This window comes from Spermophilus citellus (assembly GCF_964194105.1).
Source record: "Spermophilus citellus genome assembly, chromosome: 4".
Classification (NCBI taxonomy): Eukaryota; Metazoa; Chordata; class Mammalia; order Rodentia; family Sciuridae; genus Spermophilus; species Spermophilus citellus.
Genome location: NC_138185.1, coordinates 34,282,556 through 34,295,295, shown reverse-complemented (window position 1 = coordinate 34,295,295; position 12,740 = coordinate 34,282,556). Strand labels below are relative to the sequence as shown.

At 40.1% G+C, this 12,740-nt stretch overlaps 1 protein-coding gene across 6 annotated transcripts in view; it reads right to left on the bottom strand.

Moving 5' to 3' along the window:
* Positions 1–12,740, bottom strand: part of PLCB1 (phospholipase C beta 1) — a 718,158-nt gene that overhangs the window by 154,175 nt on the left and 551,243 nt on the right. For all 6 annotated transcript variants that reach the window (XM_081292670.1, XM_081292671.1, XM_081292672.1 and 3 more), the window contains 3 exons: positions 8,947–9,029; positions 1,573–1,657; positions 128–305 (listed from right to left, as the gene is read on the bottom strand). In XM_081292670.1, the coding sequence (XP_081148796.1) occupies positions 128–305; positions 1,573–1,657; positions 8,947–9,029 (346 nt within the window). The remainder of the gene's footprint in view (positions 1–127; positions 306–1,572; positions 1,658–8,946; positions 9,030–12,740) is intronic.

Here is a 12,740-nt window from a genome sequence, read left to right as displayed (position 1 = left end):
TTTCCAAAGGCAATAGAAAACCAGTTCAGCTTAATACTGTGCCCAGAGCAATGCTGAACTTCCCTGTAAATGAATTTCAGAGTGGCAGTTCTCAAACCATACACCATAGGAGCCCACGGCCGCTCACCTGCTCCGGGAGATGAGGGCTCGAACACGCTAGAGGAATCACTGTATGTGTTGGACACTTGTTCAGAGAGCTTCTTCTTGCCACTTCCTTCTGATGACTTGTGTGACTTCTTCTTGTTTTTCACCAAGATTTTATACATTAAATCCATAGGGCTGGGAAGAGGAACTCCGGATTCCAGCTAACAAAGGAAAAGCAAAATCTTTAAAAATACTGCCCCTCTCTTTCAAATGTCCTCTCCGAAATTCCAGCACAGTTCTGGATACCAAGAGTGTCTAGATTATTCTTTACTACCTTGGATGTGACTCATTAAACTGTATTGTGTGTCCTGTAGGGTGCTGGTTCATAGCTCTTTTTTATTTTTTTACACATTAAAGATATATTTTAATTGCTGTACTCTTCTTTTTCACACAACAAAATATACATAAATAAGGATCTCAGCCATGTACTGGTAGATTTAAGTCTTAAACCTGAACTTGCATGAGTATTCTGGTGAAGTAAATGAATCCAACCATCTTGATTTAGGACAGATAAGAAGGCAATGTTCTGAATTTTCAAAGGGAAGCCATACCTCTAGCAGGAAGACTTGGTAAAGTCAGACAAGAGCTTCCAAGCGAGAATGTGCAATCAGTTTTTCAGATGCAGCTTTAAACAGCCAAATTCTCCTCCTGGAAATAGCTAGGGTAGCCACACATCTCCTCGGCATCAGTGGAGGCTGACTATGTGGTTTCAGATTTCCTTCCAGCCATGAGATTCTAGCTATCATCCTTGCAAATCTTATTCTACAATTTCAAGTTTGCACATCTAATGGGAAAATCAATTTCCCATGAGAGGTTTATTAGATATTATATCAGAGAGCATGTGTGCAAGCCACAGGATGGGTTATTTTTAGAAAGTCTATTGAACTCCTCTAAGCTAGTCCTCTATTCTTTGTTTAGAATGAGTCTGGGGACTGAGATGAACTCACTTAAGGATATTTGGGGACTAGGTTCAAGGATCCAAAAGGGAAGAGGCTACTTTAGGCTATTTCTGCTGCTTTCTTTCCCCAAACAGGGGTAGGACCACAGCAACAGCAGACCTGAGTTCTGCCTCAAAGGTACATGGAAGGAGTGGGCAGCAGCTATGAGATAGGTCATCGTGCCATTCCCAGTTTCCCATTTTGCTATCTCAAAGGGGTGTGAGAAGCCTGTCCTCTTGGACTTTCTCTGTGGGCTGATTGTAACTGCTGGGGGTTCTGCACTCCTAATTGAGTCACATCAGGCAGTGAGGGAAGGAAAGCACTGTGGAAAGAGGAGGAGACAGACACATTTCCATCTTCCCTGGGGCCCATCGCCAGCATCCTCCTGGTTAGAGAGTTCATTATCAATATGGAAGGGAAGTAAGTCTCCCTCCAACCCCCATGGTAGAACGCATGCCTTTCTTCAAGGGCAAACACCAAACCTGCTTACTGGGTATTTTTCCAGTGGCTCCATGAGAAGGGCATCACCAAAGATTAGTCGGCAGTACTCCGCCATCTTGGCTTGCTGCTTTGGGCTAAGGGAGAACAAGAAAGAAAAAAAGCAATCAGGGAAGCTTCTTACAGGAGCCTGAACAGGGAGGCTTTGTGTTATTAATTACAAAAAGTGGCAATTCCCTGAGCCCACCGTTCTGGATCAAGTTTTATCATTTTAAATCCCCATCCTCACTTAGGTAAATTTAAATACTACATGCACACCCCACGGACAGTAAAGGTATGGGCTGGGTGAGCCTATTTTAAAGGCTGACCTGCATAGACAGGGACAGGGAGGACAGCAGGTCATTTGCCTGTCACAAGAGACTTAAAGTTTCCAGAGTTAGAGACTCCATCCCTCTTATTTCATTCCCCAGTTCTATGTTAATTCAAGGCACTTGGAGAGTGAACTTTTCCATAGCTCCATGTGAATTCCTGGGTGAAATTTATCAGACCTACAGAGAGTTTCAAAGGAGTGTTTACGAGGAGGCAGGGGAGGAAGAAAGGTAGGGGCACAGAGAAGCATCGAAGGAAAGTGAATCTCAAATGTATCAGAGAAAGCAGCCAACAGGAGAATTGTGGAGGGGGGTCCTAGAGGAAAGAGAAAAGCAGCAGGCATCTTGGGGACAGGTGCCTTCTCAGCATCTCTGATGTGCATAAGGGGGAAGCAAAGGAGGGTAAGCCTGAGAGTGTTGCCTGCACTGATGGCTTCCGATGGGAAAAGGCTGGGGCAGCTGTGGCTTCTTGGAGCTCCAGGCTCCTGAACCGCTTTGGATCTATAAAACGAGGAGGATCACCACTGCTCTTGGAAAGGGACAAAGGATGCTGAGAAGATGAAATGAAGTAATGGATGCAAATGCCTTTGAAATGCTACAAGAGCAGGGCACATGTAAGATGATCCCACTTCTGGAAGGCAGTGTCTGCCAGCTAGACTAGACACACTGTGCCTTCAGCCCTCGTAAACACATTGATAGCAGGGAACAGCCCTCCTCCTTCAGAGCTCCTGCTTTCCTTGACCTTTTTGAATCCAATAAATTTTTTTTTCATTCTGTGGAATGTTAAATATCGTTATAAGGTATCCGATTCTGGCGGGTTTTATGGACTCTGATTTTGAGCTACAGCCGTAGAACTTGATTTCTCATAGTTATAGCTACACCCTGCAATGATAATACATTGTAGAAGAACAGGGATCGTACTGAGAATAAGCATCAGTAGTGAAAAGCCAGCTTTCCCACAGTTCAGATGAATTACAGAATGTGACTCTCATTTTCATTCCCTGTTTCCTGAATGTGAAGCCTGGATCATGGACTGTTGCCTCTGGGAAGGAGTGCTGAGGGGAGTGAAATAATATTGCAATAATGCACAGGAGAAAGCTCTCATTATATCCGTTTTTTTTCTTTTTCTTTTTTAAAAACCAAAGCATGTGTTTTAGGGATCAGGTGAGTTATCTGGGGTTTAAATATGAACTTCCCAAGTTACTGCTTTCTTGGAACTGCAGGGGGAAGCAGAGGAGAGATTCAGAAAATGTACAAAGGCCTTCTTACTCCTCATCAGACTTTTGTTGGCCTTTATGAGATTTTACTGTATGGCTGACGCAGTCCTCAGAGTAGAGGGCACTAGTCCTCAGTAGTGCCAGAGAGAAGAAATCACTGCTGATCAGAGAAGTGACCCTGAAAAGCTCTGGAGGTGGTGGTTTAAGGACAACTTCTTAGAAACTGTGTCGATGAGACCGTTGGGAGCAGGTGCAGTAGCGGCTGATCTCGAAAGGGTAGGCTCAGGTGGATGTTCTTTGCCCCAGTGATAACTCACACAGGGCCTCCACCAAGTCAGCCAGCTCCCTGCTGCAGCTGAGAATAAATCCATCTGTGCTGGGTCCATACAACCAGGCTGCACTTAAGGAAGCTGTCAAAGAATGATCCTATTATATACCATAGACCTTTTACTACACCAAATGTGTTCCATGGACAGCAGCATCAACATCACTTGTTAAAAATGCAGATACAGAGTCAAAAGTCAAGATTCCACATTTTCACAAGTCCTCTTCATGCTTCTGATGCATGTTCAAGCTTTAAATTAATCTGATAGATTAATATTAATCACCAGGTGCTGCAGTAGGTGACATTTCTTCTTAAGTGGTAGATTGTGGGAGTTCTGAGTTCTCTTTGATTAGTGACCAGGAACAAAAAGGAAGGGTTTTACCCTGATATCCTCCTGCTTTGGGGATTTCTGGGAAACCTTATTCTTACCAGTAGAGGGATTTCAGGGAGGTGATTCTGGTGCCCCTAAACAGGTGTGCTCTGTTAGGTAGTCTCCAGAAGGATGGTGCTGACACCATGATTCTTATTCAACTAAAGAAACACCTGAGTCATTAACATTGCAGGTGATGGAGCCAAGTCCCAGTTCACGGATTCATGGAGTTGGGAGTGAAGTCCTGGAATCTGCTTTTGAAGCAAGCCTGCAGGTAATTCTGATGTAGGTTGTTATGGACATACAACATTTAGAGCCTCCCTCTAGCACTTTATCCAAATCACTTGGGGTCCAGTTGAAGTGAAATTCTGAAATAGAACCCAGGATGGGGCCAGAATTGCTGCATTTCTAAGAAGTTCCCCTTGGATGCAGATACTTTGAAAAACAAGGATCTATGTCTAAGATGGAGAAAGTAAAATGTAGCTATCCAAGAAAAAAAAATGAATTGTGCTACTTAGTAATCAGGCTATTCATGTTCTCAATAAATACACATGCCCACCTGACTCAATCAGAACACAGGGAAAACCAAATACAAAAAGTGAGAGGAAAAGAAACCTAATCTAATTACAGGAGGAACTGCAGAAATAAAAGGCATTAAAATTGCAATTAGCAAAAATATAAAAAGTCCTGAAATTTTTAAAGCATCAATATCAGCTACTGTAGAAATAAAGTGAGAGAGAAAAATTCATAAATACATTTTGAGCTTCAGGCTGAAACAGATATTTCTAAAGATATTAAAATACCCAGTCAGGTGCACTGGTGCACACCTATGATCCCAGCTACTCAGGAGGTTGATACAAGAAGATTACAAGTTTGAGGCCACTGCCGGCAATTTAATGAGACTCTGTCTCAAAAGCACTGGGATATAGCTCCGTGTTAGAGTCCCTGAGTTCAATCCCCAGCACTGTGAACATAGAGAGATAGATAGATAATTTTAAGTCTGGCAAAAGAGTCAGTTTCTGATAAGAATGCATACCAACTCATGGGGTTAAATCCCCCAAATTGAACTATACTGACCTCCTTCTCTATAGATAAGGAATCTGTAGTCCATGGAAATAAAGAACCTTGTCCAAAATCTCATAGTTGTCTATAGCTGAACCAGGGCTAGAGATTGCTTCATTTGAATTCAATACAGGCTTCATTTTGTAAAAGTGCTAGTTCACAAATGAATTGGGCCATCAGGGTCAACTAGGGCTTTTTGTTGTTATTGTTGTTTACTTTTTTGTAAAGATTTTCAAGTCTTCTCTACAAATTCTAATTTGGGAGTGGGAAAGCCCCTTAGGAACCTGCATTTGGGAAAGTTCTCTATGGAAGCCTGAGGTAGCAGGTGACTAAGTGGAGAGCAGTTAGTGGCAGAGTCTCTTTTGTTGTCTATGGATAGAGGATTTCAAATACTTAGAGAGAAACCATAAAATGCTGTGGATTTGTTCCATTTTCCCCCCAGTATGAGTTTGTTTTGGGCTGTGGGCCAAATCAGCAGGAACAGGAGCTCCGAATCTGGCACCAGAGGATAAAATGGTTCACCAGAAATGGCAAATAGGTTTCAAATGTTTTGAGGGTGTGCTCCTGGGTCACTGGGTTGAGAAGGATTCTGAGGTAACATTTAGGCCTAGTGAGAAGGAAACAGTGCTGGGACTTAAGGAATGAGACCTGCCACAGGTCCAGAACCAAGTGAGTTGACCCACAAGTCAAGGATAGGGCTCTACCCAGGGAGAGGATGTCCATCAGCCTTCTTTGGCCATGTGATACACCTCCCAGGAAAGATTTATGGCTAAAGGATTTTCATGTGAAGCTGAAGGACAGCGGAAATGTGTAGCAAACATCTTCCCACAATGGGAGTCAGTCTCTCTGTATTTCACTGCCATTAGATTTTCTAATGGCTTGGGAAGCACTCTTGGCACCCTGGGAAGGCTGTCTTCCTGTTTTCTTTTGTCACATTTGAATTATTAATGACACTTTTAATAACTAAACTCATTTGCCCAGAAAGGACAGTATTATGCAGCCACCCACTTTGCTTTTGTTCACAATGTAGGGAGTTTCCAAGCCCAGTTTTGGATCTCTGTATGATCAGTGCATAAGATTACAAAAACAGCAACAACAACAACTACAAACAAACAAACAAACAAAACACCCTGTGGCCCAGACATGGTGATGCACAGTTAGAATCCCAGCAATGTGAGGGAGGGTGCTGAGGCAGGAGGATCCCAAGTCCAAGGCCAGCCTCCAGAACTTAGCAAGGCCCTACGCAACTTAGTGAGAACTTGTCTCAAAACAAAAAGATAAAAAAAGCAGGCTGGGGCTGGAGTTCACTAGTAAAGAACCTCTGGGTTTAATCCCCAGTACCAAAAAGAAAAAAAAAAATTCTGTGGTTGGAGTTCATAAGCCACAAAAACATGAACATTTATAGACAGTTGCCTTGCGGATGCTCTGGTTGTTTTAATTCCATATTTTGGAAACTCATGATGCTTCTGTGCAGGTGCAGGAAATGCTGTAGTTCTCTAACCCAGGCCAACTGAATTTAAATTCCACCTCTGTCATATTTTAGCTGCATAATCTTGAACAGCTTTGGGATTTAGTTTCTTCATCCATATACTAAGAATAATCAGATTTACTGTGAAGAGCACCTGGGTTCATGTTGAGGGTTGCATGAGCTCAGGCACATAAAAGAATTGCAAGGTTCTTGGGCACAAAATACCCATTCAATAAATGCTACCTGTTGTTATATTTATGGTCATGGTAGTTGCTGGTACTTCTTTGGCTAATTAAGGGAGAGTGCAGTGTAGCAGGTATGATAATCCAGAATAGAACCGTAGACTTTCATTTTGTCTAGTTCAAATAGAAATATTTAAGAAAATAAGCAAACTTAATGCTTTTTCTCATAAGTAGACAAAACAAAGCACACACACACAAACCCCACACATCAACCAGTCTGGTGACTACTGTGCCTGAAAGAAAAGTGGCAAAGCATTGTGGGAACTGAAAATCAAATGGATGGGCAGAGACAGGAAGAGCTCTAGCAAAGTCACAGGCAAATCAGAGCTGTCACCAACAAGCAGCTATTAGACACAACCACCAAAGAGGTGCCCCTGAGAAACAGCAATGGGACAGAATAAATTCCATTCTCTTCTACTGACCGTCAGGAGTATTAGAAGAACTATGTGCCCAGTGATTACAGCATTCATTGGACAATGTATGATAATGAAACAGAATCAAGGACCAATGGATGTAACGTGGATTTACTGAGGGCAATAGAAGAACAGACCCTTATAAGATTGGTTATGTCAGAATAAGGCTTCTCTATATGTATATGTTAATGAATGTTCACATTTAATTATTTAGAAATCTGATGATGACCAAACTGCTTCTTTAAGGTTCAGTGAATTGTTGCAGAATTAGCAAATGCAAGCCCATGTTGCAAATAAGTTGGAAAAAGAACATGAGTGACCTGGGAAAGACTCTTGATTGAAAGGAGGAGAAAAAGAATCAGTGAGCACAATTAGATAGGTCCTGTTGGCTTTGGATCGAGAAATCTGGCATGAGTCCTTGAGATGAACAGAGGGCTTCACAAATGGTCTTTTGAGCAATGGTGGCTCCACTATGTGTTCTTCAGACATTGAATTGGTTCTATGCATGGTAATTTAAGTTCCAAAATTTCAAGATAGAAAATAACCTCTATTTATTTATTTATTTATTTTTTGGTGCTGGGGATCAATCCTAAGGCCTTGTGCATGCGAGGCAAATTCTCTCCCACTGAGCTAAAACCCCAATCCTAGAGAACAGTGTTTTCTTGTAAGGCCATTTAAAGTGAATAACTGTATGATAAATTAATATGCACATTTTACATATAAATATCTCTTACTCTGGTACTTTGTGATAAATGAATATAAAATAGGCCAGATGTGGTGGTGTACACTTAAAAACCCACATAAACCCACCTACTCAGGAGGCTGAGGAAGGAAGATTGTCAAGTTCAAGGCCAGCCTGGGCAACTTAGCAAGAGTCCATCTCAAACTAAAATTAAAAAAAAAACCCAAAACACTAGGTGTATATCCCAGTAGCAGAACACTTGCCTAGCATTCATGAAACCCTGAGTGGAATTCCCAGCATCATGAAAAAGAGAGAGAGAGAGAGAGAGAGAGAGAGAGAGAGAGAGAGAGAGAGAGAGAGAGAGAAAGGAGGGAGGGAGGGAGGGAGGGAAGAAGAAGGAAGAAAGGAAGATAAGAAGGTGGAGGAAAGGAGGGAAGGAAATAAAGAGTCAGGTAAAAATGACCTTTACTTTGAGTAGCTCAGTAATAAGTGCAGATTATTTTGAAGTAGGAAAATGTTTATAAATACTAACAAATGGGAAAATCAACAGGAAGAAGAAGGATGGAACATTTGCCAGGCTGAGTTCTGTATAACTACAAGGTGGCAGAATAGAATTTGCAGTTTTCCTTCCACCAGCTGCAGGTAGATAACTGGTCATTTTAAGGTGGCAAAACTGACTATGAATCTGCATGCAACAGAAGGTGCTGATGAAGGAGGGTTATAAAAGTGGCCCACTGCATTCCAAATCTATAAGGAAGATATGTATTGTATAAGAAAATATGTTCTATTTTTTTTGTAAACAGAAGTCCTTAATTAAAAATCATATTATGGTATAAGTCCAATTAAGTTTTAATGGTGATGAGATTTAAATGAATAAGTTTTATCATACATGAATGAAAACATGCCACTTATTATATAGTATGAGAAAATGATTGAACACCATTAATGTCAAACAATCTTTCTTTTTTTTTTGTGGGGGGAACAGGGATTAAATCCAGCAGTGCTTAACCACTTGGCAACATTTCCACATCCTCAGCCCTTTTTATTTTTTATTTTGAGACAGGGTCTTACTAAGTTGCTTAGGGCCTTGATAAGTTGCTAAGGCTGACTTTGATCTTGTCATCCTCCTGCCTTAGCCTCCCAGGCTGCTGGGACTACAGATGCTGAAATAACATGCCCAGAAATAATGTCAAACAATCTTAAATCTGATGAACAATTATCAAATTGTTAAATAAAGACTTGGGGAAAAGACTCCTCACTGAAAGTTCTGAATACTTACGAATCCACGTGGTTCTCAAATGATAGAAGAATTGGAAAAGGTGAGGTCTTAAATGCACACTCTGCGATTGCTTCTATCACTTCCTAAAAATGAGAACAGATGTATATTCAATATGCCAGAAATTTTAAAATGTAGATTTTTTCCCCTTTGGGGTTAAACCCATTAATATGGTGGATGTTTATTTATTGATTTTTTGCTTGTTGTTATTTTGTTTGTTTGTTTTCCAATGCTAGGGATGGAACCCAGGACCTCACACATGCTAGGCAGGCACTGAGCAATACTCAGTCCATATGGTTGTCTTTTCCACTTACAGAATTGTACCAAATGGCTAGAAGGGGCTGTGAGGTCAGCCAGCCTGTAACATATCTAACTCAATTGTTCAAGGTGAAAAAAAAAAAGGAGACTGGATTTGATGGAGGAAAGACATAGTTGTAAAGAGGAATGATTCTTCTATTTATTAAGTATATCTAACATTTTTCATAGTGAAAGAAATCTAATCACTGAAAAAAGTTTTCAATGATAACAGAAGGCTAATTTTCACTCACAAGTTCACTTTCTCAACTGAACCACTGTTAGTATTTGGTTATGTTGACTTCTAGTCTGCTTGCATGTATTCGTGCAACTTACTTTTACAGTACATAATTTGTATTAAAAAATTGTTAAGACTTAACTGAGATTCAATTCAGCATTCAGAGTGGTCTGTTAAATTGTTTTTGGTATATTCCTGGAGTTGTGCTAGCATCATCCTGATCTTCCTTAGGAAACTTTTATCATCCCCCCAAAGGAACTGTGTGCCCACCAGCAGTCACTTTTCTTCCCCAGCCCCATCTCACCCACCTAGTCCTAGGCAATCACTAATTTACCCCTGTGTCCAAGGATGTGCCTATTCCAAATATTTCATATAAATGGAATCATGCAGTATCTGGCTTTTTTTTTCATCTGCTGTCTTTCCCTTAGCAGGCTGACAAAATTCATTTGTGTTGTACCAGGTATCAGTACTTCATTCTTCCATCTAATTTTTTTAAAAAATATATTTGTCATAAACTTATATAAAATTCTAAGCAAATAGAAGTATCCTAGTTAATTTAACTATTCCTCAGCTGTGGGCTGAGTATGCTTTAAGAGTGGTCATTCAAAGAATCCTTCAAAGAACATCTTCATTTTTCCTTCCTATTTTGCATGATTTTCTAGGAATGGGTTATATGAAGGAGAATTACTGAAATAAAGAATTTGGATATTTCTAGAGTCTCCCATGTATCTCCAGATGACTTTTCATTTTATATTGCCCAGGGAAATTTAGGAAGGACCAGATTGCAAATGCATATTCACCAGTTTGGGGCATTATATTTTCAAAATGTTTTTCTTATTTAACTAGCATTGAAGTGCAATCTCATTTATTGTTTAATTATATCACTGTTGATACTATTGGAGTTTCACACTCTCATGCATTGTTTTTTAGGAGCACTTAGTCTTTACAGAATTTCAAGTAAGAATTTTGACTCACTTTCTTTACATTTAAATCTTTTCCACTGTCTTCTCTACCTTCCCTATGCAACACATAGCTTTCTTTATAGCTATGCCATTAAGCTACTTCCCTTGCTCTGGAGTATAAATAAGGCTTTCTAATTCTGTGCTTCATTTGCATATATCCTTTAAGAAGGATTTGCCTGCATGGAGCAAGAAGAGTCACTCTCACTGTTTCTTAGAAGTGAATTCACAGATCGCCTTTCATACATAATCAATTTAACTTTTATGATAGTTGAGTCCATCAAAATAAGTGCGCTATAAAAAGAAAGCAACACTTTAAAGATTTAAATTTATTTATTTCATTGATTTGTGGATTCAAACAAACTGCTACCTCTTAGAATTACTAGCTGTGTGACCTTGGGAAAAACCAGCTTATGCCTCTGTGCGTTGACTTGATGATCTGTAAAGGGAGAGGGATAAACGTCTTTCCACAGATCTGTTGTGAAGATGCCTCAAGAGAGGGTGAAGGAGCTAGCCATGTTTAGTAAATATTATCACATCAACTAATGTTAATTCGCCTTGCTAATGTCTGCCTCCCTAGGTATCCTAATCCTTCCCTCTTGTTCACTTACTAGTAAAAACAAAACCTGTTATTGGATGAGCATTTGCTTTTTCCCAGAGAGGTATTTTATTCCATGCTGCTAACATTTCATAAGGAAAACATTACCTTCCATTGTACAGATTACAAATTTGAGGTTCAGAAATATAAATTGACTTGCCCAAGGTCACAGAGAAGAGAATGTAAGATTAAACCCCAGGAATGTTTTCAGGCTCATCTTGATCAGCTCCCACTGGGCTCCTAACCAAAGCCTGGGTTGTGTTTAATTTACTATAGAGTGTGAGCTTCTGGCATCTTCCTCACTCTGAAGTGGATGCCCTGGGTTGAGCATGGAGGACACCCACAGCCTTCATCATGACAGTCTGACACAGGACTTAACTCCCATCCTCGCTCTGCCTTGATAGGAAATCCTGGCCTATATAGTACCAGGACTACTGTACTTATAGAAAAAAAGCTGAAGTTTGACTTTTTGCATTTCAATCATAACATAAGTAGCTCACATTTGTAGGGTATCCATGGTATGCCATGCCATGTCTGTGCATGAAGAAGGGTTGTTGAATGTTTATGTACAATGACCTTAGAAGGTATGTATGATTATCATCTCCATTTTGCTGATAAGGAAGGAAGTTTGGTTGCTAAGATGCCCCCCCCCCTTTCAGGTATATTATAGTGTACGTAATAGTGAGCTTTGTTGTTACATATTTGTACATGCACTTGATATAACAATATTATTTGGCCAATATCTTTTCCCAGTATTTTCCCTTTCCCTTCTCTCCTCCATCCCAGAGTTCCTTTTTTTCTATTCTATGAATGTCCCTTCAATTTTCATGAGATTCCCCCCACAACTTTCCTTTCCTTTTTCCTCTGTAGCTTTCACATATGAGAGAAAACATATGACCCTTGACCTTCTGAACTTGGCTTATTTTGCTTAACAGAATGGTCTCAAGTTCTATCTCTTTTCCCCCAAAGTATATAGTTTCATTTTTTTTTCCTTTATGGCTGAATAAAACTCTCTTGTGAATATATACCACATTTTCTTTATCAATTAATCTGTTGATGGACACCTAGGCTGATTCCATAGTTTGGCTATTGTGAATTGGGCTGCTTTAAACATAGGTGTATGCATGTATCACTATCTTATAAATGTCTTTAATTCTAGGGTAAATACTGAGGAGTGGTACAGTTGGGCCATATGGTGGTTCCAAGTCTAGTCTTTTGAGGAACCTCCCTATTGATTTCCATAATTTAAAATCCCACCAGTAGTGTGAAAGTGTTCCTTTTAAGAGGAAGGTTTCAAGGCCTTATAGCCAGTAAATGAAGAAGCTGGTACTGGAACCCTGTCAGTCAGCTCCTGAGCAGCATCCTTGATGTCTATATTTGCCTTTCTCTCTTTCCACTCTCCTCCTCTCTCCAAACTGTCGCTCCTCATCTCTGTCATAACCTTGCCAGTCTAGAATATCTTGCAAACTTTTAAACTGTGGATGAGGGGAACTATTTATTGAATTTTATCTAATAATTTTAGTAGGAATCAACTGAAAACTCTAGAAGTTTCTATCAGAGAACTTTTTTTCTGTTATCCTTCGAAATGTGCATAGTGCACATGATCATTCAGGATGAGAAAACTAGTTCTGTTATTTTTTTTTTTTTTTTGGACAGAGGCTGAACCCAGGGGTGCTTAAGCACTGAGCCATATCCCCAGTCCTTTTTT